A 27,547-nucleotide genomic window follows, 5' to 3' on the forward strand; every position below is an offset into this window, starting at 1 on the left:
GCCACCATATTCATCCATCAGTATAAGCAATCCTATAAGTTGATCAACTGTATTGTGACTAGGCTGCAAAAGACATCTCAATTGATACGAAGAGCAGAGATGCTTGAATGCTCCCTGTATGCACGCATCTCGACTTGTGTTTTGAGAAATATCTACATACCAAGTCAAAGTACATGCGTACAGGGAGCATTCAAGCACGCAACCGTGGAGTTGACACTTGTTTCGACACCCACCTTGGAGTGAAGATGAATGGAACATTGCACTGCAGAGGATATGCTTCCGTAACTAGTATTTCAAAGTATATTATTCAGTATATAATCCAACTATCCGACCAAAAGCTCCATTACTGCCCCTTTCCCTCATGAATCAGCGAAAGTATTTGCAAGACCCTTCGCAACACACGCATCCGTCGCAATGACACGTCCACGGTTGAACAAGCATTCAGGGTCGTATTTCGCCTTGATTTCGAGCAGCTTTTTGTAGTTCTGCTCTCCCCAGATCTCCGACGTCTTGGAGTACTGGGCAATGTAGTTGGGGTAGTCGTAAATGTCAGGCTCGCCGAGGCCGTTTTGGAAGTCGCGAAGGTAAGCCATCATGTAGTTCTCGTCGCGGTCGTACATGTACTCCGTCAGGCTGTTGTTGGTCCATTCGCCGGAAGTGAGCGTGATATGCGCGGATGTCGAGTGCGGCCAGGCAGTCACACTGTCATCGGTGGGGCCGGCGCCGTTCCAGCCAGGGAAAACGTCTGAATTGACATGTCAGCATCTGAATGCTCCCCGTCCGCTGTTTTTTGACTTACATTCATCAACCCAGAGCGTGTGACCTGGATCCTCGCCCCTTGCGATCATGCCATTGACGGTCTCCTTGTAAATGGCAAAAGTGTTCTGGTAGAACTCCTTTGTCGAGTTCGTGTGGCTCTTGCCGTAAAACAGGCGGTTGTAGCCGTAAGGATAGTTGGTAAGGAGGTATTGCTGCAAAGTCTTGAGAGAGTATTCCTCGAAAACAATGCTGCTTGCTCCTTCAAAGAATTGACCGTAAGTCTCGTTGAACTTTTTCTGGTCGCCTCCAAAGTACCTATTTGGGGTCAGTTTTGATTTAACGTGTCATTTATATTGAACTTCACTTACAGTGCGTTCAGCTGGAATGTAAATTTGCGCTCGCGCAGCGGAACCAATGCTGAAATATCAGAGGGGTCCTTAAGGTACTATTTTTTGGATTAGCTTTCTTCCAGAATGGAGAGGAGAGAACCAACATAGAGTAAAGCGGGAAAAGCGGAAACGTCATTATTACCCTCCCAAAAGGCTGCCTATGAAGAAATTAGATCAATTATCGCAAAAAATGGGCAAAAGGGGTTCAGGGGGGTTTCAGGGGGAGGGACATGACGTACCGTCTTCTCAAACACCTGATCAGCCTGATCTTCTGACCACGCAATAGTACCAACGGTGACCATGCCCGGGTCAGGGTTACTGCGTATGTAGAAGTGGGTGACGACTCCGAATCCAAGCCAACCAGCGCCGGTGCAGGCCCAGAACAGGTCGCTGTACTCGTTGTATGGAGTAACCATGACGATTTCGCCGCTCAAGAGTACCATTTCAAGCGCCACAACGTTGTCCACCCCCGTACCGTACTCATTTGTTTGAAAAGCTATCCCTGTGGGATCGCGCAGTATTAGCGGGCCTGCGGTTTTTGCTGTCAACTCGTTTTACATACCTCCACCTAAAAGAAAGCCACCAACACCAATGGATGCCGCACGTGGACCTGGAGAGTGTCAGCACTGGCAGAAAAGGCAAGAGTATTCTCGTACCCAGGAAGGCCCAGCCAGTTCCGTCCAGGGCATCGTAGACGTCTCCAGCTTCTGCGCCGCCACCAATTTTCAGGATGGCGTACTCAGACGAGTTCTTGGGAGGATTCGTCACAATCTCCGTGTTCGATATGCGCTGCAAGTCCATGATGACGCTAGGAGACTGGGCTCCTCCAGTGTCAAAGTGGCCTCCGCCCATGATAGCGAAACCATCGCCCCAGAAAGAGTTGGCCTTGGAGTAGAACTGCATCAGAATGCTCACGTGCTCCGGCGTCTCGGGATAGACAATGTAGTCAGGATAGGTCTTGCGCTGGTTTGTCCAGACTCTCGCAATCGTCTGGCCATAGTAGTAATCTCCAGAACCAGCTATCGTGACATTTCCCAGTGCGGTTTTGAGAGCAGCAATGGCGTCAGCTTTTGTCGAAAATGAGTCGGCACTGAATGCGTTTGCCGGGCTCTCAGGCACCGGGAAGGTGTAGTTCGATTTCTGCCAGGCGGTGATGGCATTGGCCGCAGACAGGAACCCAAGCCATACAAGAGAGTGAATGAGGGGCGCCATCTTGAAAGAAAGAGACTGTTGGACCAACAAAAACCCGTGGCCTACCAATCTTCAAGGGGCTCCTGCTGAAGATATATGAATGCTCCTCGTCCATACAGTCACCGCGACTCGCATATTAACGGCCCCGCTGCTCTTACTTTTTTAGCTCATTTCAAAAACACCTTGAAATTGTTCCCAAAAGTCTCCAGATGGGTCCAAGTGGTCTGACGGGGATGTCTTGGTGATTGAGCGGTATTCGGACCAACGAACCAAGCTTGGAGGTCCACGTCGACGGCTATCAATCAGCTCAGACTATAGAAATGGCCGGATTATTGTCCGATGCCACGGGGGAGGCCTGAATGATGGGATCTTTCCTTTTGCCCAAGCCTTTGGGAAGCTCGTAGAAGGCGCCTTGGGTCCTTGGCTAGTCAAGCTTGAGATTGGGAGCAACAGCGTCGTGCTTACCCAATGGTGAATAATGCTCTGAATATGCAAGGCCCTTGAAGCAACAACGATGGGACTCCACACGACGTCAATCAGTTGGGGAAAGTGACACAGAGGGTTCAAGCACCAAACAGGATCAGATGGCTTTTGCCAGCTTGACTGACACGGACGGGATGATCATACCGGCGCAAAGAGCAACTTGCAATGAACATCGCCAGCGATCAGTCCAGTTCCTTGTCGGATGCTTGCCGCCAGTGGTCATGTTCCCAGGTGCTTTTTCTCGCCAGAGGAGCCAAGCCTGCAGCAACGGGAATTTCTCCTGAACAGGACCACAGGAGAAGGGGTCCTGAGCAAGGTACAAAGCAAGTGGTACCTTGCGAGCGCAAAGCGCGCAAACATGATACTGTGGTACAACTGCGACAACGGATGAGGTACGAGTAAGGTTGCGGGGTGTTGTCCCCAGGTGTATACTCGGCAATGGTCGTCTTGCAGTTTGTGCCGACCAGGCGTGCCAAGTTCGTGTTGGTATCGGGCCATCCGAACCCGGCGGCCGCTCCATAACGGAGCGGAGTTTTGGGCCGTGCTGTGGCTGGTATAAGCTTAGCGATAGCGGCAGGACAGAGTAGAAGAGCCGCACCTTGTAATCGCTTGTACGCGTGGGCCAAGTCGACCCTGGAATCAGAGTGACAAGGGTATCACGACATTTGGTCTTCGGAATAATTCCTTCCACCAAGTCTACTCCCCGACAAACATTACCAAGCATTACAACAGTGCAATCGTTGGCTCTTGCTGATTTTGCTTTTTTGAAACAATAGACCACTCTTTGAATGATCTCTTTTCGGAAGCCAAGACATGAGGTGCAGCATCTGAGGTCGAGCCTGGCACTGCAGGGTGACCGGAGAAATTGCCAACTTGTCCCAGTACTAAGGTAAAATGTAGGAATACGGGGAGCATTCAAGCTCTTGGTGCGTTGAAGATCGAGAAAATTCAGGCTCGGGTGAACAGTCCCAAGGAGCAGTCAAGCGCTTGCATTTTAGACTGCGATGACTTGGAACCAAGAGCCGAATTAGTCTCTGGAGTAAGGGCCATTGTAATCGTTCCTTTCCTGTAGTGTAGACATAACGCGTCTCGGGAGCTATCGTTCAACTGTTGCTCTGCTTAGACGGTTTCGATAGAATCATCAGCCATTCTCGAGATCCATACGTTTCGTAACCAATCGACGACCAATCACGCTGGAGCTCCGTCGGGAGGTTGTATGAAACGTGCGCTATCAGGCTGCCAACACACGTAGTTTCTTCTGCGGGTCTCCGCCCCATTCGAGGAGGAAGATCATCACTCGGATTTGCAGCCTTGGGCTATAGGGGATACCGGCTCAAATTCCGACGTCAAGGAGGACTCGACGAGTTCAGCGGGCCGGTCTTCGGAATGTGTTCGGAACGATGGTACCTCTTCCTACGGTTCGCGGCGGCGATTCCCGAGACCTTCAATTTGTATGTTCATGCCTTCAATGTGAAATGACGATTTACTTGCGGGGATGCAAGCAGGTCTGAGAGACTTTGTGAATCCTGGCGGTGGGGGCACGGATCGACCGTGGTGGTCGGCAATGGAGGTACAGCGCAAAAGCAAAGTACGAACCAAAATTATCACCAACAGCAGCTCGCCTCGCCATGAGGCCATCCACTGACATGTGAAATTGGACCCTCCAGCTGACCGAGTAATGCTGTCAACCGTGACCCTGCCTGTCAAAACCGGCAGAGATACCACATAAATTGCCCAACGGACAATGAGCCTTGCCATGGGTAGTTCGGCGTTATTCCTCCGTTGTATCAAGGTTGCATGCGAGATTTTGCTGCAATCTGAGAATAGCTGTAGAAGTAAATCTTTGACTTCTGGGAGATATCAAGGGGTAGGGTTCAGGGGACCTACGTACCACGTTCCAAGCAGGTGGATCTGTATTTTTAAGGACTAGTTTTTGTACGTATCCGCCGTGAGTTCCGCCAGACCTTGCAATTTGATCAATCTCACACTGAAGCCTTCAGAATTGTCATCATGATTCCAGACTTGTACCAGTCCCAGCGACCAAAGGTCTTGTACTTGGGTGAACCAAAGCACTCTTTCAGAGGGATTGAGGAGAACAGCAAATATTTCGACATAGATGTAAGTATCAGACAGTCGGAATCAGCGAGCAGCAACTTACGAGTGACAGATAATCAATGCTGCAGACCGCAATGAACTCATGAGAAAACTGCCCGCAATGGTTGCGGCCCACGGGCCATATCAAGCTGCAGTGTGTCGCCTGTCACCGCAGCCGTATGAGCCTTTCGACGAGGAGCTTCTTGCTCCGCTTCTGCCACATCTCCGAATCGTTGTCTCTGCGCAATCTGGTTTCAACGACTTTGACGTCAAATGGATGACGAAGGCAGGAATCTGGTTCTGCAATTCCATTTATGCCACTGGCGAAGCAACCGCCGACATGACCTTCTTCCTCCTTCTGGCCATTTTGCGCGACACGAGTCGAGCCGAGCAAAACTTTCGACAGGGCCACTGGCGCAAGCAACTGGAGCTTTCCCAGGATCCGGCCGGCTTAACTCTCGGGATCATCGGAATGGGCAACATTGGGCGGAAGGTCGCTCGAAAAGCCGCCGCCTTCAACATGAACATTCGATATTATAACCGCCGCCCTCTTCCCGAAGAAGATGCTCGATATGGGGCTCGATATTGTGCTACCGTCGAGGAGCTTCTGCAGACGTCGGACGTCGTGTCGATTCACTGCCCACTCACTCCCGAGACGACCAAGCTCATTTCCACAAAGCAGTTTGCGATGATGAAGCAGGGCTCGTACATCATCAACACTGCGCGTGGCCCCATCATCGACGGAGAGGCATTGATTGAAGCCTTGGAGAGCGGCAAGATTGCTCGAGCGGGACTGGATGTGTTTCCGGGAGAACCCACGGGAATCCATCCCTATTTCTTGGAGAGCGACAAGGTCGTGGTTCAGCCTCACATGGGAGGCTTGACGAAGGGATCGTTTGCTAAGGCCGAGAAGGAGTGCTTTACCAACATCATGAGCTATTTCCGCACTGGACGCCCGTATGCTCCAGTCAACGACATTCTTCCTAGGAGAGACTCCTTCGAGCCGGAGGAGAATGCGTGAATTTTCTGCTTGGGAATCCAGGGTAGACGGCGTTGGTGGATTTGAATTTGGGTTTCTGGGAAATCTGCTTCCTCTTACTCATGAGAATGTGAGCTTGAATTTGAACGATTAGAATGGTCTTAGATAGCAACTTGGCGACGAAATTGAGTACCGATCAACGCCGGAATTGATGACGGATCCATGTCCCTGTCTTGAAGATCATGGTGCCAACCTGCAGCCAGTATGATAAAGAGCTAAATGACCCGAAATCGCACGGATCTTTTAAGCTTTGAGGTATTTTAGTCGCTGTGTAGTCCGCTAAGGCGACCCACATGCTGCAGGATGCTCGACGTATAAGTGTGGGTTGAGCGCACCTGTGCCTGAGTGCTCCACACACCTTCCCCCCAAAGCACACTCAACATGTCTTCCGATTTACAACCACTTGTCACAATGGACCAGGTTATCAACCGTCGGGCCAAAACACATGACCAAAGTCCTCTTCTTTCATACGCCGGAGAGACCGACTTTGCCCAGTACACCGGCGCCGACATCGAAAGACTGAGCAGATATGCCGCAAATGCCTACATGGAGATTCTCAGTGACGTTTCAAAGGAGTCTGCGAAGACAGTGACAATGGTCGGAATCTCGAATATGGAGTACTACATTACCTTTCTCGCACTTCAGCGCGTGGGAATCACAGCTATGCTGATCTCCCCGCGACTACCGGACCAAGGATTTACACACTTACTTCAAAAGACCGGCTGTCGAGTCGCCATTGCCTCCAAAGGCGCTCGAAACAGCTTGGAAAGAGCCTGCAAATCAGCCGATCTGGACGTATCAATCCTACCAATGCTTGACGTGGAGGACTTTGCCAATTCCACCTTCATCAAACGCTTTGGGGGCCCGTTGAAGCCTATCGACACGAGCGATCAGCAAGGCTTCATCATCCATAGCGGAGGCACCACGGGACTTCCCAAGCCAGTTCGACTTTTCGCAAAGGCGTGGCTGCTTCAAGCCGCCAATGTCGCTGGTCGAATGCCTCAGGTTGAGACTTTGACAACTCTTCCGCTTTTCCACAGCTTCGGTGTCGCAACGCTGCTGAGAAGTCTCGTCAACGGGAAATGTTTGTCCATCATGAACGCCACGCGGCCAATCACAGCTTCCACGGTTCTATCGGGGCTCGAAAAGACGTCATCAGAGGCCTTGGTTACAGTTCCCTATATCTTGAAGTTCTTCACGGAGATTGAAGGCGGTGTCGAGCGCCTGGCTCAACTTCGACAAGTCATCAGCGCGGGCTCCGCCATTCCGGACGACCTCGGGAACCAGATCAGCGACGCCGGAGCGAGGATTTACCATTTGTACGGCCAGACGGAGTCGGGAGCGCTGATGGAGGCGTGTCAAGATCAGTGGAACTGGGTGACGCCATTGCCCAGTGCAAAACCATTCTTGAGGTTTGAGCCCGTTGGCGACGACATCTACCACCTCATCGTACTTCCAGGGCTGCCGACCAAGGTATTGTCTGAGAGGGAAGACGGCTCGTATCCAACAAAGGACCTTTTCCAGAAGCATCCGACCGACCCGCAGAAATGGAAGTTTGTGGCCAGGCAGGACGACATTATCGTCCTTGTGAATGGTGAAAAAGCGGATCCGATTCCACTCGAGGATGCTGTCAAGAAGCATTCGAACGTACGCGCGGCAGTGGTGTTTGGCGCCCAAAAGGACTCCTTGGGGATGATCATCGTCCCTTCTCAAAAGGCCGCAGACTTGGGACTGAGTGCGTCGGCCGTTGTCGACAGTGTCCTGCCAGAATTGGCGCTTGGAAATTCGCGTGTTCCGGCGTACGCCAGGATATCACCAGAGGCTGTCATTGTAACGGCAGCAGATGTTCAGTTGCCAATGACCGACAAGGCAACTATCATCCGTTCTCGATTCCTCAAGCAATTCGAAGAGGACATTGACCGATACTACACCATGAAGGAAACCTCCGGTAGTGGGATCAAGGCGAAGGAGCCCGCCGAAGTCTGCGAGTTTGTTCGACAAGTCATCACAGAACAGCTGGACCTCGACGAACAGAAAATGTCAGAATTCACTGATGGATCGGACCTCTTTTCGCTCGGAATGGACTCGCTTCAGGCAACCAACGTGCGATCCAGGGTTCTCAAGAGAGTCGAGCTCAACGGCCAAAGCCTTGCCACCAACGTCGTCTTCGATCATCCAACGGTCGAGCTTTTGACCAGTCACTTGCTTGAGCGGCAAGCTGGGCGAGGTCAAGAAGTACGCGAGCCGCGCGAGGTGGCTCTGCAGATGATTTGTCAATACTCTGATTTCGTGGAGCCTCAGGTTGGTAACTTGAGTGCTGAGGGAGAGTGCGTGGTGAGTGGTTTCCAAGTCTTTGCATGCCCAAACCCAAGCGTTTGAATACTCCTCATCTCCCTTCAATATGCATTAGCACCAGAGTCTCGCGGTTCTGTTGTAACCCGGGTCACAATTCTCAGGGGTTTAGAGAGAGATTACTGACATAGCGCCAGCTGCTCACTGGAGCCACTGGGTCAATCGGAGCCCACATACTCTCCTCGCTCATCCTTCGAGAAAACGTCTCGAGAGTCGTGTGCCCCGTGCGCGCCGACGACGACCAGTCGGCACTCCGTCGCGTGGAAAGTGCTCTCCGCAAAATGCGTCTATTGTCAAACCTCTCAGCTCTCCACATGGAGAAGATCACGGCTCTATCCAGCAACCTCAGCGACGAGCATCTCGGCCTCTCCCCGTCAACATACGACTCTCTCCTGACCTCCGTCACCTCCATCATCCACAACGCCTGGCCCGTCAACTTCAACATGAACCTGCAAAGCTTCGAGCAGGCGGGCACGCGCAGCACTTACAACCTGTTGAACCTCGCCCTCCGCTCGCACCTCCAGCAAAAGCCGACGGTCGTCTTCATATCCAGTCTGGCGGCCGTGTTGCAGGCAACGCCGCTCCCCATCCCCGAACGGCGCCACGGCTGGGACGGCGTCGCCGCCATGGGTTACGGCCAGTCGAAATGGGTGGCCGAGGAAATCTGCGTGGCCGCGGCGGAGAAGACGGGCTTGAACACGCGCGTCGTGCGCATCGGGCAGGTCGCTGGCGACACGCAGCACGGCATCTGGAGCGCGACAGAGGCGTTTCCGTCGACGGTGCAGTGCGCGCTGACCATTGGCGCGCTGCCGGTCGTGGAGGGCGCAGACGAGGAGCTCTCGTGGCTGCCGGTCGACAAGACCGCGGCGACGGTTGTCGATCTGTCGCTGCTGGACCGCGCGGATGCTGGTGCTGTGTCAGCTGTTCCGCGGTTCTCTCTGTTCCATGTGGCGAACCCTTGCCTGCTGAGATGGAATCAAGACTTCTTGCCAGCGTTGAAGCGGCAGGGCCTGCAGTTCGAGGCTCTCCCTCAGCGAGAATGGGTGCAGAGGCTCGAAGCAAACCCTGACGTGTCGAGGAATCCGGCGTACAAACTAGTGGACTTTTTCAAGCAGAAATACGGACAAGTCTCTGAATCTTCTGTGCAGCCTACCTTGGATGTTACGCTGACCCGTCAACTCTCACCAAGCCTGAGGGAAGAAGCGAGAATCGACGATGGCTTAGTGGGCAGATTCTTGAAATACTGGGTGGAAGAAGGTTGGACTTCGTAATCATACTTTCATTTTTCTTTGTTTGAGCGACGAGCGATTGGATTCAAGAGCAAGGAGAGCGCCATCTGGCATGTTCCTAGACATTCTGTGGACCAGAGCCCTGAACACATCCTTTGAGAGTCACCCACCAAGCCTTGCTCTCGAAGGAAAAACGTAGGAAATGACAGTCCAATGATGCATCATGAACATATTCCTCGCTTCCTTTGCTCCCGCCTCACGCTCACTTCTTCAAGAACAGTGACTGCACATTGCAGAATGCCTTGAATCCACCGGCGCTAAGTTCGTAGCCGACACCGCTCTCCTTGTGGCCGCCAAAAGGTGCGTTGGGGTCAATCTCCAAGTGCGTGTTCACCCACACGCTGCCAGACTCAAGCTGCCTAGCGATGCGAGCAGCCCTGTCCAAGTCACTTGACCAGACACTGGCACCAAGGCCCATCTTGGTGTTGTTTGCGCGGGCAATGACGTCGTCCTCGTCGGTCCACTTCATGAAGGGGACAATGGGGCCAAATGGCTCCTCGGTGGCGATCCGAGAGGTCTCCTCAGGGTTGTCGATGATGGTTGGGGTGATGTAGTAGCCGTCATTGCGGTCGTTGGTACCGCCAACAGCGACCTTCATCTTCTGTGCCTCAACGTCACTGAAGAAACCCTTGACTCGCTCGTACTGCATCTTGTTCTGGACCGGTCCGAGGAAGACACCATCCTCGGTGCCGTTGCCCAGTCGGAGCTTCTTGGTGTGCTCGACTGCAGCAGCCAGGAACTCATCGTAGATCTTTTCGTGGACATAGATGCGCTTGATGGCCAAGCAGATCTGGCCAGAGTTGAGGAAGGCAAGCTCAGCTACCTTTGGTGCAATCTGAGCGACATCGACGTCATCGCAGACAATGGCTGGGTCCTTGCCACCAAGCTCGAGCGTCACGCGCTTCAAAGTCTTGGCTGCCGACTCCATCACCTTCTTTCCTGTTGCGCTGGATCCAGTAAAGGAGATTTTGGCGGGACCGGGGTGTTCAGTCAACCAAGGACCGAGGTGGTCGTCGCCAGAGAGAACTTGAACAACACCAGGAGGGAAGAACTGTTGAGCCAGCTCAACGACCTTGAGGTTGCAGTAAGGAGTGAATGGAGAGGGCTTGATGATGACCGTGTTTCCAGTCATGACGGATGGTCCAATCTTGATAGCGGAAAGACTGATGGGGAAGTTCCAAGGAACAATGCCGACAACGACTCCCAGAGGCGTGTAGCGCACGATGGTCTTCTTCGTCTCATCCTCAGAAATCTCCTCTTCTGCCAACTCCACCTTGGAGAAGTTGGTCAGCCATGCGTAGGCACCTTCAATTTCGTTCAGAGCCATTGGGAGCTGGCTTCTGGTTAGCAGGTTGTCATTGAATAGATTGGACTTGGGCAGGGCTCACAGGCTTTCCTTGCTCCTTGGTCAAGAGCTTAGCAAACTCCGTCTTGTTCTCCATGATTGCCTCCGCAAAGGCTTGCAGAGCCTTGCTGCGCTCCGCGTGTGAAGTCTTCTTCCATGACTTGAACGCAGTCTTGCCGGCCTCGACAGCAGCGTCGACGTCTGCAGGAGTAGAGACGGGGACTTCGTAGAGCTCTTCTAATGTGGCTGGGTTGACACCTCGCCTAGTCTTTTCCGTGGAGCTCAGCTTTCCGTTGATCACGTTTGAGAACTTGGTGAAGTCGAGCTTCGACGCTCCGCCATCACTACCAAACAAAGCAATGGGCGCCATGGTGTTTCAAGTTTCGGGAGAGATTTTAAATGACGAATAATTTTTGGTGGGGTTAGGAAAGCGGCAGGTGAGAGGTCTTGAGCTTTGGAATGTTGATGCAGGGCAAGAGGCACCTTAATAAGTGCGGATGCTTCCGCCACCTTCGACCTCGGATACTGGAGGCAGCAGCGGGGCACCCTCCAGATTCCTAGTAAAGACACCGGCCAAAGACGACAAACTCCACAGAGGGCATTGGAATTTGACTGGTAGGAATGCCTGATCGCGGGGTTAGGTCGTAGATCCTAAGCCTGTCCCACATTACACCGGGGGCTAACGGACCCCACGATGCTAAACGCCGGACCATACACGTCCACTGCTGCCAATAAGACTCGCCAAGACGTATGTGGTGGTGGCCATGGTGTTGGTCGAATCTGGATGAATCCTTTCCGCCGAACGAACAGCTTCCGTATTTGGAAGTTGTAAGAGACCAGGTACGACATGCGTCTATTTCTGCCTCGTCATCCCCTTTACCGGCGGCACCAGTCCAAGACATTACTGGACGACAGGCTGTCGATAGGCTCCAGCGAGGCCATTTCTGTCTTGACGAGACTGATAGAAAATGCACAGTAAACGATAGCGGACCGTCCACCAGTCAAGTTGCGCAGGGTCGAGTCGACTGGATACATGCAATGTAATCAATCAGGCCGGGGGACCTCAATTTCAGACATGGTCGCAGACGCTGTGATGACATGGAGTGTCGTGCAGGAGTTTACGACAACCCCACGTTCCAGCCCTCGGCCAACCACCTCGTCATGGATGAGGAGCATTACGAGCCAAGCGCCGCCAAGACAAAAAGTAATTGATCTCTCTCACCGGGCAGAGGACACAAAACGCCACGGCTAAGCTAAAGTTTTTAAGTCCCATGGTTTGTTGTTGTCGTTTGGCTGCTTTTTCCTCCTAGAACTCTCTCTATGCGCCAGGAGCTTGCCCATGTCCTTCTTGTTGCTGACATGCATCATCTTCAGTGGAGTAGTGGCATAAATCCGAGAGGCAGCCTGGAGTCAATGACTCGGATCCTTTGAACTGAGGCACAGCGAGAGCTGTCATGCTCGTGGCGGTTTGGAACTTGATGGGGGCGAAAATGAAGGCGGCGACGAGAATCCGGAGAAGGCAAACGATGGGGAAGAGGAGTGGAGGTGCACGACCGGGAGGGGTTGACAGGGCAGGCCGAAACAAAACCGAGCGCTCGGCCGTTTTGAAACAAATTGGCCAATCAGCGCAGCCTCAAAAAACCAGCGACAAAGGGTCCAATCACGTGGCGAGGAGGTTGCTGAGAAATCGAGCAACCACGTCATATCTCCGACTGCGTCGCTGGGTACGTGCATGAGAAAACATCTCCAATCTCTAACCTCGAACCTCCTGTCTCGACACACTTCACACCTCTTTCGCCATCATGTCGACCATTGCCGTACCAAGGACAGCAATCCGCACTCTCTCTCGCGCCCGGCCATCCGCCACGGCGGCGCGCCGCGTACAACTCGCCACAGCGCAACCAGCACGACAAATCCACCACGCCTCATCGCCCGCGCCGCTCACATCCACCTCGCGACGGCCCACCTCGCAACCCACGCACCTGCGCCATGGCGCAACCTCGCGATTCAGCCCCATCGAGAGCCGGCGAACAATGTTCATCCAAACGGAAAACACGCCCAACCCAGACGCGCTCAAGTTCCGGCCAAACACGCGGGTGCTGCCCGAGGGCTTCAGCTCGCCCTTCATCGAGTACATGAACCCGCGGTCGACCATCTCGCCGCCGTTCCCGTCGCCGCTGGCCGCCAAGCTGCTCCAGGTCGATGGCATCACGAGCGTCTTCTTCGGCATCGACTACATCACCGTCACCAAGGACAGCACCGTCCCCTGGGCCCACATCAAGCCCGAGGTCTTCAGCCTGCTGAGCGAGCACGTCGCCACCGGCCAGCCCATGGTCAAGATTGTCGAGGGCAAGGCGGCCGACGGCCAGGAGAGCGCCGGCGAGCAGGACAGCTTGGCGTACAACGAGGACGACGACGAGGTCGTGGGCATGATCAAGGAGCTGCTGGAAACGCGCATTCGTCCCGCTATCCAAGAAGATGGCGGCGACATTGACTTCCGCGGCTTCGTGGACGGCCAGGTCTTGCTCAAGCTGCGTGGCGCCTGTCGCACGTGTGACTCGAGCACCGTGACGCTCAAGAACGGCATCGAGAGCATGCTGATGCATTACATTGAGGACGTCAAGGGCGTGCAGCAGGTTATGGATCAGGAGGAGGAAGTTGCCATGGCCGAGTTTGCCAAGTTTGAGGAGAAGCTGCGGCAGCAAAAGGGCCCTGATGCCACGGCGACCACAGTGGGCAAGGGAAGCTTGGACTACGTTGAGTAAAGCTGTGGAAAGAACAATCAAAATTCTTGTAAAATTCTTGGGCGCCTTTAAGGGCTGTGGCGTTGATGAGTGTTTAATTCCGAGAGCGGAATTGTTACGATAGTCGGCGAACAAGACTGGCCTGGGTCTTGTTGAGGTAGATGGATATATCCCTACAATGAATCGAATTGAATCTGGTACTTGGTAAAATGTGGCCCCAATCGCGAGGCTTTTCTTGAACGTGTTTTTGTAATCTGCAATCGTATTTGTCCTAATGCGCCGCTTGATATCCCATGCCTTCCCTAACATGCCGCAGCAAGCCATCAACTCTGAACCTTTAGTATAGGGCGCCCTTGGTCCCAACACCTAGCAAGTACCCCTAGCAAGTGACTCCGATGTCGAACCACACTACTCTGCAAGGTAGCAACAAACAAAACACCATCCCGTTAGCTTTTACCGCCATGTCTTCACACGAATCCCTCTATTTCTTCGCGCGTCCCTTGCCCCTGCCCTTGGGCTTGGGCGCCTCGTCTTCGTCGCCGTCATCGGCAGCCTTCTTCTTGGCCGACGCCTTCTTTGGCGCCGCCTTCTTCTTGGGAGCCTTGATGTACTTGTCCTTGCTGATGTCGCCATCGTCGTCGTCGTCGGCCTTGTCCGCGTCGTCGAAGGCTTCGCCAATGTCCGAGTCCTCAATGGCTTCTTCGAGATCGGGCTTTTCGGTTTTGACGCGGCCCTTGGGGGCGACGACGTTGGATGCCTTCATGAAGGGGAGTGGGTGTGACTGCTGGTTGTACCTGCAAAGACTGTTAGCTGCCAATTTTCAGAGCATATGTGGACACTTACAGCCGGGTGAAGGTAGCCTTGGCTTGGGATTCAATCTTGATCTTCTCGAAGTCCATGGGCCCGACACCGAGCTCCGCGATCGCATCCCAATCATCCTTGGTCAAGAAGTAGCTGTCCATCAACTCGATGATTTCAGGCACGGCCTCTTTTCCGTCCTTTTGCAGTCTCTTGATCATTTCTTGCCACAAAACAGGCACGTACTGCTGGCGAATCTGGTTCCGATCGGCCGAGGTGCGCAGACGCATGTGCCCCTGAATTTCCTTGAGCATGCGCATCAACTTGCCTTGGTTGCTGTTCTTGCCGAGCCACGCCGGGAAAGCCGTCTTGTGTCCAGCCATGCTACCAGAGATGAAAGAGGCTGGGCGGACGAAACTGAAGGCGGCGTGTGTTGGCATGAGAGTCCAGTGTTGCTGCGATCCGTGAATCATGCGGTCCACGAGATCACCGTCGCTGATGCTAGCAGCGGCGTCGTCGAAAAGTTCGAGCATCTTGAGCTTCTTCTCCGGGCCTTGGTAGCTCTGTGCACGAATGGGATTGGCACCAAGATAGTTTTCTTGGAGCATCAGGTAGGAAAGTTCGTGGTCGTTGAAATAGAGCTCCAACTTGTCGTTGAGCGTGGCCTTGCTGCTCTCGGCAAACATACCCCCGCCGATAATCTTTTGGACAATGTCCCACGGCTTCAGGATCACATGCTTTTCCCAAGCCTTGGACATCTGCTTGCCTTTGTCATAGTCCATGTTGCCCTCGTCAAGCTTGGCCGTCGAGATCATGTTGACGACCTGACGGATATCTGCGCCAGTTCCTTCAATCAGGGCGTTTACTACGTTGGGGGGCATTTTGAGGCCCTCGCGAAACGTAATTGTCGAGATTCGAGACCTTATCTGGTCCGTAGTCGGTCTTCTAAAGGGCAAGTCATAGACGGCAAAGTCAAAAGGCTTCATCTTTGGTTGGCGTCGGTCGTTGCAGATGAGGATGATGGGAATCTGTGACTTTCTGCAGACAGCAGCCATGGCTCCGACGCCGCCACGGTCACCAGCTGACATGCCATCGACCTCGTCCATGATGAGAACCAGTTTCTTTTTCGAGCCCTCAACTTCCTTCCCATCACCAGCAAAGTATCCGAGCAATGACGTGGTCTCGAGCACGCCTTTGAGACCCTGCTCGACGAGCTTTTTGCTGCGAGCGTCGCTGGCATTCGTTTCGACAATATCGTAGCCTTCGAGCTTGGCAACCAAGTGTGCAGCGGTCGTCTTTCCAATGCCTGGCGGGCCATGAATCATGACTGCGCGAAAGACACCACTTCCATCCGGTCCGCCCATTTTGAACTTCTTCTGCTGGAACTTTGGAAATCCACGGAGCCATCTTTGCAGCTTCTCGACTTGAGCCTTGTTGCCGCAGATCTGAGCAAGAGTCGTAGGCGCATACTTGACTGTCCACAAGCGGCTGTCAGGGGCCGACTGTGAACTCACTGATTGAGAACCGGGGGCACTGCTCGCGGGACCTTGGCTGGCTTGGGGGCGGTTTGCTTTGCTGGAAGCTTTTGCAGCAGCATCGCGGGCGCGTTGCTCTTCTTGCTCCATCTCTTCAGCTGCCTTCCTAATCTTTTCCTGCTCATCCGCTTGCTTCTTTTCATAAGCCAATGCTGCTTTACTGTCTCCACCATTCGCAGGCAACCTGCTGATGAGAGCGAAGAGGCCCTCTTCATTGATGGTCTTGATTCCAAGTTGTTGAATCTTTTTCAGCTTGCTGGGTCCAGCCTCACTGCCCAGCACCACGTAGCTAGTCTTGCCGCTGGGTGCGCCTGTGACCTTTCCTCCGTACCGCTTGACCAATCCTTGAGCAGTTTCGCGGTCGAGGTATTGGAGCAATCCCGTAAAGACGAAAGTCATACCTGCAAGACAATTGGGCTGACCCTCAGGAACCTCCACAGATCCGGCCATTGGAGCTGGACCTGAGTTGGCGTGTCCACCCCTAAAGTCGAATTTCTTGCCTTCTTCAGACGCTGGCGGCGGGGTGGGAGGGCGAACGGTGGGGATGCTGTTGAGAATGTCCTGCATTGCAGCGCTCTCTGGTTCGTCCTTTTTCTCCTTCTTCGCGCGCTTCTTCGGAGAGGCCTTGGGTGCCGCAGCTCGTCCCTTTGATTTCTTCGGCGCCTCCATTTCCAAATCGTCGTCGTCCTCCGACTCTGTCGACTTGCGCTTCCTTCCAGCTTTGGCCGCTGGTTTCTTGGATTTCTTCTTCTCGACGAAATCTTCATCGTCGTCGGGAACAACAAAATCCTCCTCTGAATCCGCGTCCTTCATATTCTCGTCCTCATCTGGAGCAAAGTCATCGTCTTTGCCTTTCTTTGCACGACCTTTATTGGTGACCGTTGGCTTCGGCATCTCCTCTTCCTCGCTGGCTTCGACATAATCATCGTTCTTTGTGGTGTTGCGGAAATCGTCGGCGAAGATGTCGTCTCCACCATCTTCGTCAAAGTCCTCGTCCTTGATCTCTACGTATGTCGACGGTTGCTTCTTGCGGGCAGATGAACGTGACGGCGTTGCAGAGGTCTTCGAAGCAGCGCCATTAGCCTTCGATGGGGAGGATTTGGGGGTCTCAGTCTTCTTCACTGTAGGCTTCGAAGTCTTGCTCGTTGCTGATCGTGAGGGCTTTTTGTCACCAAAGAATGCACTCGCTGTCGTGGCTTCGCCTTCGGGAGAGGGTTCACGCTTTCTGTGGCGCGGATTAGATTTGGTGGTGAAACAAACGCAGGTGAAACTTACGCCTGCTTCTTCGGTGCCGCCTTCTTTGGGCTTGCCTTCTGTGGTCTACTTTGGCGTTAGTGCAAGGCGATTTCAATGAGCGGAACCATCATACACATCGTCGTCGTCCGAATCCTCGACGACCTTTCGGGCTGGCCTTCCTCTTTTCTTGGCAGGCTTCTGCAAAGATTTGGTGTTAGCCATTTTGATGGAGAGATCTTGAGTGAAAAGATTGAGGGAGAATCAAGAAGAACCAAGGTGTTGAAGAGTCAATAGGTGGCGGTTGCTGGTCATGGAAAGAGCTCGCCAAGGCAGTCACGTACCTCTTCCTTTGCTGGCTCGGCCTTCTGAGCCGGCTTGCCGCCAAAAAAGCTCCTAATGTCGGACGGCATGCTGCGAGAGTGCCAATTCGACAAGTTGTGCAGGCCGAGCAGATGAGAGACGCTGGGGTTGGTCGGCGTCGCTGCGAAGTCGAGGGGCGGAAGCACGGAGTCTGACTTCGGCGACGCGACTTGGTGATGTCGAGCGCGTCGCAGCGGCGAGCACAGACCACCTACCGCGCCAATCAATTCCGATCAGTTCCTCCGACGCCGAGAAATCCATCGAGACGGCGGACCTTGGCCTGCGATTGTTGCGCTGCTGCTCCGCAACACATCAGCGCCAGCCATGCCGCCTCCAAGACTGTTCCCCAGATTAGGGGCTCCGCTGCGGAGCAGCCTACTTGCTGGCTCTCAAAGATCTTGCCGTAATACAAACTGGCGCAGTTACAACGTTTGAGCTAACTCCATCACCAGTCCAACACCTCCGCTGCACGCCGCAACCCTCCGCTCCAATCTCTAGAATCCTCCCCGCCGCCCTCGCCTCCAAGTCATTCAGTACCACCTCTTCCCAGCAGAATTGGCTCTTCCCCAAAGCTGGTCACAGCAAGAAGGACCGCAAAGGACGTCCGCGCGTGCGAACCGGTGGCAGCACTGTTGGTACGACCGTCGCATGGGGCGACTATGGCCTGCGTATGGTCGACACTCAGCGCCGTATTCCCGCAAAGAACCTCAAGATCGCCGAAGAAACCATCCGTAAAAGATTGAGGGGTATGAAGTTTCGCCTGTACATGCGGGTGACGGCAAACATTGGTGTGTACGTGAGTGGCAACGAGCAGCGTATGGGTAAAGGAAAGGGTAGCTTCAAGTTCTGGGCTACTCGTGTCGCTGTGAATCATCTCATCTTCGAGCTGAAGGGTGATGTTCACGAGCAGGTGGTGAAGGACGCTTTTCGACTGGCTGGCAACAAGCTGCCTGGTAAGAATACAATGTCAACAATATTTGCTTGAAGTGCTGACTTTGTCAAGGCCAGTACGAGTTTGTCAGGAAGGGCGACCCTGCTGTCATGGGTATCACGAAGCTTGGTAACGGCGTCACGGCGGAAGATTTGATGAGACCGAGGAAAAAGCTGCCCCTCCCGGCCGAGGAGACCGCGGAACGGATCTCAACGTCGCCGCCGCCTTGAATTTGCTGTAAAATATCCAACAATTCCGAATTCCAGTAAATGGCTATCCAAGATTCATCTGCGTGGCCATCGATGCTCGGCAGAAATGGTATGACAAACAAGAGAGCGACTGCGCAGGCATGGAGAATGAGTGCCATGAACACAGTGGGTGTGTGGAGGTCAATCTGCTTGAGCTTATGAGAGTGTAGGAGCATTGAATTCCCTTCCAAGTCTCTCGAAGGGTAGATACAGGGAACCGTTAATACTATGCGTGCCACGACCCTCCCAGGCAAGTCTCCATTGTTAAAGATGAAGCAGCTCAACCCCTTTCTTTGATGGACTACGCTCTAAAATTCCTAGGTCCCAAAGAGTAGTCATTTCCTATGCTCTCCCCCGATGCTTTCGGTTGACGGGGTTGGGTTTCCAAGAATGATGACCACCACCTTCGTCTTCTCGGTCTGATCTTCCTTCTCCACGACCTTGCGCAAAGGTTGCTCCGGCTTCTCCTACGGCCTATCTCTCTTTCCTGGTGATGCCGTGCCAACTCCCAATTAAGCCGTTCCCGTACATAAGTCAGGATGCCACGGCGCCAAGAAAATCGAGGGCGCTCCAGGACGACAATATGGACGGGTGTGTCTCCCGGCCTGTGCACGGGTACGAGATGCTTTCTCCTGCCGTCATCAAACTCAAAGGTTACATGAGACGGCGTGGGCGAGTCTCTCCCTGAGCTCACCCAAGGTTTCGGGATAGCGGGCGGAGGCGTCCGAGCACGAGGCGGGATGGTTACCCGGTGTCTTTGTCCACGTATGCAGAGGCTTGCCTGTCGCCCTGGGCATGGTGTTTGCGGACGGATTCCCGTCGAAGTATTCGGCCTCCTGGGCTGTCCAGAATCCACTCTGTTGACCTCGCCTTCGACACCTTGCTGAGTATTGCTTGGTTCCTCTGTCCAAACGTGGTACGTTGGCAATGCACGTGGACGGTTGCCGTCGTCGGATCCGCCGCCCTGGTTTGACTGTGGGACTTTGCAGCGCAGCAGGAACGAGAATATCCGCCAGTCCTTGCCCATGGCTATTGTTCTCGGTCTAGTGAGATGTGGAATCAAGGTCAGAAGGACGATGTTGAGGAAACAAAGGGATCATATTAAGTAATGCGGGAGTCTCAACGTACAATCTGTTGCAGAGCTCTAAGGCGTACTCAGGGCTCTGTGCCTGAAGGGTGGCAAACTATGGGTAGGTGGTCCTCCCTTTTGTATCCAAATACCACACCATCCTCATGGTCATGTGGCTAGATCGGACAAGCGTTTCTCGAGCACGTACGATTGTCATGCATGCTAGCTGACATGATCACTAGCACATTGAAGCCATATGGAAACGGAGACCGACCACCTCTGGTACTGTACTAATTTGGATCGCTTGCGTCAAAATCTACCAATCATGCAAAACCCTCTTCATATCCTTCCGAAGAGCTGCGAGAATTGACCTCCTCGGACGAACCGGAGCATGTGAAATATCCCTTCCAACGGCTTGGGAACGGCCCGAGAATCAGAGCCAAAAGCGCGGTATACGCTAAAGGCCGTTTTTAAGACCGTCCTTCTCAAGAGATGAGCGGCCAGTGAGCACTCGAACGTCTCAAAAATGGGACCAGGAAATCCCTGCCGTCCATGTGAAGAGCATCCTAACGTCTCCAACGTGAAAGATACGGGGAGTAGTCGTGGCAGTATGTGCACGACTTTTGCTACCAAGACCCAGTATCCACATGCGATTTTAGCGTCACTGGTCTTTCAACCCATGGTTCGGTGCCGGGCTGGACGCCGTTGTTGAGCCCGATTCGCAGAATTCTGACCACTCCTGTCTGAGAAGTCTTGCCAACAGACTATCCTCAAATACATTTAGCTCGCTCACCTTTGGCTTCTCTTCTTGACCGTAAGTGATCTCGGGCTCGATTTCCACCTCAGTTACGACAGGCTATCAAATCCACCACACAACCACCATTCGACCCGCCAAAATGGTCTCCGAAAAAGACACTCTCCAATTTGGCAATGATCGAGAGCTCCTACGCCGCCCAGAACCAGCATTCAAGCCCTCCCGCTCGGTCCAGGACTGGGACGAAGAAGCAGCGATAGACAAGGCCGCCGAGACACCATCGCCATGCACCGAGTGCCTGCTTTGTCCAGAACACGCTACGGAAACAGAGCGCGAAGCGGCAATCAAGCGACGACAGGCAAGAAACAAACGGGACTACAGACGCGGTGTAGCCTTTGGGATTCTTCTCATCGCCATCATCGTGCTGCTCAGTGTCGGGCTCTGCATTGCCCTTTCGCCACAAATCAAGGACCGCCGCCCTGAATTTACGCAGGAGGTGAAAGACTCTGTTAAATCTATGATCGGGTCCATGCGTGGCCGCGTCCACGACTGGATCAATGGTAAAAAGAAGGAGCTCAAATCTACCACGGATTAACCCGCCTGGGATCCCTCGCCTCTGGACCACGTTTTGGAGACCCTGGCTCCCTCAACGGCTCTCCCTCTTGCGACAACCGGCGTCCGCTGTCAGCTCCGGCGCGTGGCAACTTGATGGCTCCTCACGACTTTCCACTAGGACGACGAACGCTCTCTTGGGTCTTGCTTCCGAATTCTCCGAATTCAAGGAAACGGCGCCTTTCGAACTTGAGGAAATCGACGTTTCCTAGTTATTCAACAATATCAATTGTCTCCCAACTTTCTTGTGTACCATGGCTTCGGCCACTTGGAGGTCAACAGTTCTTTCATGGCCCATTATGTCTGTGTCGTCCAATCTCTGTGATGTCCCTGTCTTCCTTCCCGCCTCAATAGAAGATGCCATCTCGTGTATAACTAGCTTCCCTCTCTTTCTGTTTCCTACCCTTCTCTTGTCTCTCCATCGCTCCTCACTCGGTCCCACATCCTCAGCACAATTCACCTTTCGCCGTCGCAATGAACACACACCACCACAACGCGACCCACACCACCCTGCCAACCATGGACACGTACAAAGAAGTCAACCTCCTCGACGACATCGAGCTCCACTCCCACGGCAGCAACTCAACCCCCTCAATCGACGACAGCGAAGCCGCGCGCCTCTACCCCAAGCCCACCCTCCGCCGCCGCATGGCCACGTGCTGGCACAAGAGCCTGCGGCCGCGCAGCTGGTGGACTCCCAAGGCCAAAGTCTGGACCTGCCGCATCATCAGCATCATCGTGATTCTGGGCATCATTGCCGGCTTCGTCGTCGGCATCCGCCAGGGCGTCCTGGAGGACGAGGCCAAGGCGAAGAAGCACGAGATGCATCACAAGCAGGTCGAGTTCATCGCCGATCGCGTTGGCCCTTTTCCCACAAACGGCCTTTTAGCCAAGCAGGATGCGGCGATGCTGCCGCTGTCGCAGTTGTTGGTGGTGCCGTTGCCCTCGCCCTCGCCCTCGCTGCGGCCGCAGCATTCGTTGGTGTCGCAGTGATGGACACCTGCGGCGCCTGCGCCCTGGCTCCCTCGCTGGCCTCTCTCAAAACGCAAACCGTGGCTCAGCCTTCCGTTCCCCTTCTCTCCACACCAACCTCTTCGGCGGCTCTCCATCCTCGCCCGTCTCCTTGGGCAGCGGCACAAACGGCTCGGTGCGCGTGCTATTCGGCGGGCCGGTCGTGCTCAAATCGTCGCGCAGCATCATCTCGCCCGTCGCCATGTCGCGCCCCTCGATGGCGCGGCGGAACAGCTCGAGCGACGCCAGCGGCTGGTAGTACGGCACCAGGTGGCCGGCTTCGTAGACGCGCACGAAGGAAAAGTTGCCGTATTGCCTCACGGCGCCGTAGTCGGTGCCGTTGACCAGGAAGGGGGCGTAGCCTGATGAGCGGAATTGTGTGGCGTGTGTGTAGTTGACGGCAAGGGAGAGGGCTCTGGTGGGGTTTGTCAGTCTTTGGCTGGAAAGACGGATGGGCAGGTGTATGGGCGTTGTGGTGTTGGGTTCCCGTGCTGCTTTTTGGAAAAGAGGGAGATGAGATGAGAAAGACGGAGGGGAGGACGACATACTCGCCACCAAACCAATTGCAAATGTAATCCGCATCGCCATAATACAGAATCACGCGTACCCCCTGATCCAACAGCATCTCCATGTCCTTGACAAACGACGGATAGACAAAGTCGCCCGACGCCTGGAACGCGTAGTAGATCTCCGAGTTTCCCGACGAGTAGTTGGCCGCCACGCCCAGCGCATCCTGCACCTCGGCGCGATTCAGATACTTCTTCCAGTACTCGGGCGGGACCGTATTATTCGAGTTCTCGCGAACATCGTAAGTGTTGCGGTCGCTGAGGGCCTCGTAGATGCCCTCGACATTATCACGACACATGTTGCTTGCCTGGGCGCAAATGGCGCGTTCAGTTGGGGTGGTGTAGTTTGTCTTGCGGCAGGCAGCGATCTGGTCGATGCAGCCGCCTCTGCGATTGAGCGCGAATTTGGCAAACGCGTATTCCGTGTCGTTGATGCCTTTGATGCCGTACGTGTTGTTGACGGCGAACTCAGGATAGTAGGGCATTTGGATCAGCTCGTCGATGACACCGTTGCCAATGCCGAGCGTGTTAAGCTGCAGTTGGATACCAGCTTCTTCGCCTTTGGCGATCTTCTGGTTGTGCTCGTAGAAGTACTGGAAAAAGGAGGGCCCGTAGTGGCCGCCATAGCTGGACTGTGTCAGTCATGTCGTGTGCAGGGCGGATTCAGACTCCGCGTACCTCTCTGTCCACAGATTAAACTCCTTGCTCTTGACATTCGACGCGAGCTGCGGCAGCGCGCTGTAAAAGCCTTGCAGCACATGCCACGCCGACACAGCCGCCAGATCAGTCGTATCCACAAGCTCTGGGTCAATCACGGGATACACGCCTTCCACTGGGGCCTGGCTGGAGTTCTTGTACTCGCCCGTTTCGTTGTTGAGCGATCCGGGAGCTTGCTCTGCGTACGAGAAGCCGACACCTACAGGTTGCGAGATGAACAGTAGATTAGACACTTCGTTCCAGCTGTACGGATTCAGTTGCGTCTGGTTGGCCTTGGTCACGTTGCAGGGGCCAAGCTCCGAAAACAGTCCAATGAGTGCATCAGATCCTGGACCGCCGTTCAGCCTTTTCGAGGTTAGCAGGAGCGTTCGGGTGCCACATGTTCAGTCATACCACAGCGTAATCTGGTCATTTGCGGGATCTCTTCTTGACTCAAAGAACCAAAAGAACGAATGAGATGTCGGCGACAGATCTATGTATCCAGAGTATCTTTTACTTGTTAGATTTCCAAAGTGTATCCTTCAAAGGGAAGGGAGACGTACGAATTCACTCCTGGCGTCGTCTCACAAATCCCCTGTTTTCCCGGCTCTTTATATCGTATAGTGACCCCAGACGGCGAAGTGATCGTCTTGACATTTGCCGGACTCTTTGGTATTTGCCTTTTTGTCAATGATTGTGAGGGGATGAAGCTCGAGGCGACGCCAGCGAAGAGCAGCAATGCCAAACAGCGAATTTTTCTAATGAAGACCATGGTGATGTGGGTTGAAAGAATTCAAGGACAGGAAAGAAATGGCAAGGGAATTTGGCTAAAGCAATTCCAAGTATTTGGAAGCAGCAAAGTGCGGTCGTCCATGCCGAGAGCCAAGCGTGGGTGGTATAGTACGGTCAAGCAACGAATCGGATGGGATTGTGGGTGGGTTGACGCCAGCGCAGACGGGAGCACCTTCCCCAAACAGGCAGGTCGCGACACTCATCCCCGTTCTGGACCTATAAGCCTATTCTTTCGCATCTCATCCGAGCTCTCGGGCTTCCTAACAGGGCGTGCAAGACTCATATACAAGCAAGTCTTGTTTGAAAAAGCTTTTAGGGGTGCGCAGTGCTGCCCGAATAGTAATTGAGGTGCTGCTGGACAGATGGTGGGGTGGTATCTGGTGATGGACGGGCTGGGTGGGCGCGGGTCCTAGATTGGTAGGCTGGTTCACCGCAGTCGTCCCGTCCCCGGCGCGAAGTCGTTGGAGTTTATTGAACTAATGCATGTGTTGGATGACGATGCTGGGAAGCGGTTGCCGCTCATTGTTTATCATGTTTCCTGGCTCGGTTGGTCATGCTCACCGAGCCGCTGGTCTGCTGCTTCATGTCGAAAGTCGTGACATAGAAATTCAGTTAATCGAGTGCGCAGATTTGGGAGATCCCCGGCCTCACCTGCGCTTCTCGAAAGGGATGACTGCTCCCTCGAGTACAGTACCGTGCAAGTAGATTAAAGTCGGCGGAAGACACCAACCACTATCTAGTGTATTCAAGAAAAGGATGGATAGAACCTGCGACTAGTCAGTAGTCGCCCGGCGTGTATCCAACGTCCGCTTTCCAACGGCGGCTGGCGTCCGCGCTAAACCTCGACTTTTTCCGGCAAGAAGGCAAAAGGTCCGCACTAGGCTCAGCGCCAAACCAGTCTTTTGAAATCCAACCGCCTGGCGCAAAATGAAAAGAGCATGTTGCTGTCTGCGATGAAGTGCTGATTAAATCCATGTGTCCATTGAAGGGTATAGGTAAAGGTTCTGCAAACGCCGCGGGATGCTCTAGTATTATGGTACAAACTGACTCTTTCAACCCCGTTACTCCGCCCATGATTGGTCGTCATGTCTTCGTCATTGGTAGGACTAGCTGCTGTACAGGAGAATAGGTACGAATGTGTGCAGGCTCGGGTCAGAACTGCCTAAAGCAAAGGCAAGATTCTTCTGCCAAGCAACTGCAAAAGCTCAGAAACGTTTGAAGCGTCGTAGCCTCAAGGATGGATAGAGGTTCCAGACAATGGTGCCGAGGGTGCCGCAGGCAAGCAGTCCGAGTAAGAATTGGAGGAATACGAGATCGTCGTCAGTAATTGGCGAGAACGGGCCATCAACCTACCCATGGGGGTTAGCACTCGATTCGTACAGACATACGATCCTGGACGGCAAGTCTGCCGCTGCCGACTTACAAGCTGCCCCATCCGACTGTCCAACACTGGCGAGTATCCTAGAACTTCGCCGTCTTTGTCCAATGCCGCTGCTCGGAGAAATTGCCCCGGCTTTCCAGCAAGGTGGAAGCTGCTTTCGAAGCCCACCTTGTCCACGGTGCTCACGTCTGTGAAATTCCCCTCCGTGTCCGCTGCTGCTTGCAGCGTCCATTTCTTCACCTCTGTCGCTCCGTTCCAGCTCACGTAGACCCTGCTCTTTCGTCTTGCAATACTGGGAGACCAAGTCGGCCGTCCCACCCAGTTTCCTTTGAATGCGCGGTAGGACTTGATCCAGCCCCATCCGAAAAATGCTGAAGATCCGAAATGCATGTCGCACAGCACTTCTCCGTCATCCCGCTTGAATTCTGTAAAGGCTGCAGAATGACCCCATCCCACAAACGCATTTCCATTTTCAAGAAGCTGCACGGATCCTTGAGAGTGGGCGAGAATGCCTGCAGGGCTGACGTAGTCGGCGATGAGTTTGGCAGTCATGTTGGCCAGATCTAGTTGTATATAAAGACCACGGCTGTAGTCTGCAGTGTAAAAGTTGTTGTCATATGCGCCATTGTCAAAAATCGTCAGGGTAGTGTCGTTTTCAAAATAGCGCATGTGGTGTTGCCACGAAAAGTTGGACGCGGCTCCGTGGGAGAGGTCGGTAAAGTCGCTGTGTTGGCCGCCAAGTCTCCATCGAACCTGGCCGTCGGGACCAATGCACGTAATGGTGTGCGTATAGCGAGCCGAGATGTAATAGTTGCCCTCGCTGTCCTTGTCCACGCTGTTGATGTGAAAGTAATCCCACGCGTCGTCTTTGCTCCTGCCCTTCTTTTTCAACGGCGCATAGGACTCGTTGACATGGTAGAAGCTCGAGGCCCGCCATTGGAAGATAGCCTCTCCCGTCTCAATGTCCAACTCTTGAAAAAGACCGTCGTATATCCACCCATCCTTTGGCCCACCAACGGAGGAAAGGTCGGCCGGGATGATCTCGTAGATTGACATGAGGGCTGTGCCGTTTGGTGTAATCTCGAACTCGTGGAGGTCACCCTCGAGCCCGTTTGTAGGATTGACAACGCGCGCCACATCGTAGGATGAATTCAGCTTCTCACGTTAGCTTCCATAAGTTGGCGGCGGTGACACTGGGCGCACCATGTAGTAAGATCCTCTTCCATGCGTCCCATCGTCAGTGCCAGACCAAAAGGTCAGATAGTCTTCACCCTTGTACGTCTGGGGGCGAAAGTCCATGGCCTCTCCAAACTTTTGCTCCATGTACACAAGGTGACCTTCAGCATCGAGTATCATGGGCCCCGGCTTGGCCACCGACTTGCCGCGCGGTTCGAGGAAAATTTGGCCCGGGTCGCATTGTGTGCTCCAGGTGAGAATGTTCACTCGCGGGGAGCTCAGATCGAAGGATACATAGTCTCGCGACGGGTAGGCGCCGAAGAGGCCCTGATCGTACCAGAGGGAATTGAAGTCGGTCGAGGGGAGGGCGCTCACGAGGGCGGGTAGGGCGGCGAGGACAAGCCGCATGACGAGGCGGATGGCGCAGGTTGAGAGGAAGAGGGCGACATGGCAAGAAGAGCAAGATGTGGGGGAAGTCTAGGTAAATCAGTAGCCACTCGTGATACGGTCTGTATTGAATCTTCATCTTACAACGCGGCTCCTTGGCAATCCCACACAGCTGATGATGCGGTGACGACGCCTGTGGGCCAAGTGGCGCAGGTACCAAGTGTTTTTTCGCCCACGGCGGCAGGCGTTAGAGCAGCACGAATCAGACGGTGTAATTTTCGTCCATTTTGAAGACGTCGGCTCGAGTGGT

The 27,547-nt window shown here is 53.9% G+C and overlaps 12 protein-coding genes across 12 annotated transcripts; 6 read left to right on the plus strand and 6 right to left on the minus strand.

Annotated features, from left to right (window-relative positions):
• Window positions 1-359: 359 nt before the first annotated feature.
• Window positions 360-2,360, minus strand: BKA78DRAFT_291931 (uncharacterized protein; the record flags this gene model as incomplete). The annotated part of the gene is made up of 7 exons (XM_066885976.1): window positions 360-745; window positions 800-1,074; window positions 1,128-1,204; window positions 1,253-1,306; window positions 1,388-1,689; window positions 1,711-1,758; window positions 1,805-2,360. The coding sequence occupies 7 exons, from the start codon at window positions 2,358-2,360 to the stop codon at window positions 360-362; spliced, it is 1,698 nt and encodes a 565-aa protein (XP_066750056.1).
• A 2,472-nt stretch (window positions 2,361-4,832) lies between these two features.
• On the plus strand, window positions 4,833-6,093 carry BKA78DRAFT_334911 (D-3-phosphoglycerate dehydrogenase; the record flags this gene model as incomplete). Its single annotated transcript, XM_066890207.1, has 2 exons — window positions 4,833-4,940; window positions 4,990-6,093. The coding sequence occupies 2 exons, from the start codon at window positions 4,833-4,835 to the stop codon at window positions 5,935-5,937; spliced, it is 1,056 nt and encodes a 351-aa protein (XP_066750057.1). The 3' UTR covers window positions 5,938-6,093.
• A 243-nt stretch (window positions 6,094-6,336) lies between these two features.
• On the plus strand, window positions 6,337-9,688 carry BKA78DRAFT_359901 (uncharacterized protein; the record flags this gene model as incomplete). The annotated part of the gene is made up of 2 exons (XM_066892393.1): window positions 6,337-8,289; window positions 8,445-9,688. The coding sequence occupies 2 exons, from the start codon at window positions 6,337-6,339 to the stop codon at window positions 9,576-9,578; spliced, it is 3,087 nt and encodes a 1,028-aa protein (XP_066750058.1). The 3' UTR covers window positions 9,579-9,688.
• Window positions 9,689-9,798: 110 nt separating this feature from the next.
• On the minus strand, window positions 9,799-11,311 carry BKA78DRAFT_244271 (aldehyde dehydrogenase; the record flags this gene model as incomplete). Its single annotated transcript, XM_066884017.1, has 2 exons — window positions 9,799-10,929; window positions 10,985-11,311. The coding sequence occupies 2 exons, from the start codon at window positions 11,309-11,311 to the stop codon at window positions 9,799-9,801; spliced, it is 1,458 nt and encodes a 485-aa protein (XP_066750059.1).
• Window positions 11,312-12,595: 1,284 nt separating this feature from the next.
• Window positions 12,596-13,891, plus strand: BKA78DRAFT_304133 (scaffold protein Nfu/NifU N terminal-domain-containing protein). The gene has a single exon (XM_066887602.1). It carries the CDS (start codon window positions 12,744-12,746, stop codon window positions 13,704-13,706), a length of 963 nt encoding a protein of 320 aa, XP_066750060.1. The 5' UTR covers window positions 12,596-12,743; the 3' UTR covers window positions 13,707-13,891.
• On the minus strand, window positions 13,892-17,748 carry BKA78DRAFT_304134 (replication factor RFC1 C terminal domain-containing protein). Its single transcript, XM_066887603.1, has 5 exons — window positions 17,596-17,748; window positions 17,388-17,452; window positions 17,294-17,338; window positions 14,529-17,243; window positions 13,892-14,479 (listed from the first exon to the last, which is right to left on the minus strand). The coding sequence occupies exons 1-5, from the start codon at window positions 17,662-17,664 to the stop codon at window positions 14,167-14,169; spliced, it is 3,207 nt and encodes a 1,068-aa protein (XP_066750061.1). The 5' UTR covers window positions 17,665-17,748; the 3' UTR covers window positions 13,892-14,166.
• Window positions 17,749-17,938: 190 nt separating this feature from the next.
• BKA78DRAFT_291937 (mitochondrial 54S ribosomal protein uL16m) lies at window positions 17,939-18,775 on the plus strand (the record flags this gene model as incomplete). The annotated part of the gene is made up of 3 exons (XM_066885977.1): window positions 17,939-18,017; window positions 18,067-18,567; window positions 18,618-18,775. The coding sequence occupies 3 exons, from the start codon at window positions 17,939-17,941 to the stop codon at window positions 18,773-18,775; spliced, it is 738 nt and encodes a 245-aa protein (XP_066750062.1).
• A 276-nt stretch (window positions 18,776-19,051) lies between these two features.
• On the minus strand, window positions 19,052-20,182 carry BKA78DRAFT_23382 (uncharacterized protein). Its single transcript, XM_066883820.1, has one exon. The coding sequence runs from the start codon at window positions 19,818-19,820 to the stop codon at window positions 19,095-19,097; it is 726 nt and encodes a 241-aa protein (XP_066750063.1). The 5' UTR covers window positions 19,821-20,182; the 3' UTR covers window positions 19,052-19,094.
• Window positions 20,183-20,758: 576 nt separating this feature from the next.
• Window positions 20,759-21,211, plus strand: BKA78DRAFT_349294 (uncharacterized protein; the record flags this gene model as incomplete). Its single annotated transcript, XM_066890774.1, has 1 exon — window positions 20,759-21,211. The coding sequence occupies one exon, from the start codon at window positions 20,759-20,761 to the stop codon at window positions 21,209-21,211; it is 453 nt and encodes a 150-aa protein (XP_066750064.1).
• A 536-nt stretch (window positions 21,212-21,747) lies between these two features.
• Window positions 21,748-22,221, plus strand: BKA78DRAFT_349295 (uncharacterized protein; the record flags this gene model as incomplete). The annotated part of the gene is made up of 1 exon (XM_066890775.1): window positions 21,748-22,221. The coding sequence occupies one exon, from the start codon at window positions 21,748-21,750 to the stop codon at window positions 22,219-22,221; it is 474 nt and encodes a 157-aa protein (XP_066750065.1).
• A 45-nt stretch (window positions 22,222-22,266) lies between these two features.
• On the minus strand, window positions 22,267-24,273 carry BKA78DRAFT_349296 (Alpha/Beta hydrolase protein; the record flags this gene model as incomplete). Its single annotated transcript, XM_066890776.1, has 5 exons — window positions 22,267-22,654; window positions 22,788-23,432; window positions 23,484-23,867; window positions 23,916-24,011; window positions 24,065-24,273. 5 exons carry the CDS (start codon window positions 24,271-24,273, stop codon window positions 22,267-22,269), a joined length of 1,722 nt encoding a protein of 573 aa, XP_066750066.1.
• A 1,225-nt stretch (window positions 24,274-25,498) lies between these two features.
• BKA78DRAFT_329578 (ASST-domain-containing protein) lies at window positions 25,499-27,258 on the minus strand (the record flags this gene model as incomplete). Its single annotated transcript, XM_066889678.1, has 3 exons — window positions 25,499-25,642; window positions 25,717-26,829; window positions 26,878-27,258. 3 exons carry the CDS (start codon window positions 27,256-27,258, stop codon window positions 25,499-25,501), a joined length of 1,638 nt encoding a protein of 545 aa, XP_066750067.1.
• Between the last annotated feature and the right edge of the window lie 289 nt (window positions 27,259-27,547).

The sequence above is a fragment of the Phyllosticta capitalensis genome (genome assembly GCF_038381095.1).
Source record: "Phyllosticta capitalensis strain CBS 128856 chromosome Unknown BKA78scaffold_1, whole genome shotgun sequence".
Classification (NCBI taxonomy): domain Eukaryota; kingdom Fungi; phylum Ascomycota; class Dothideomycetes; order Botryosphaeriales; family Phyllostictaceae; genus Phyllosticta; species Phyllosticta capitalensis.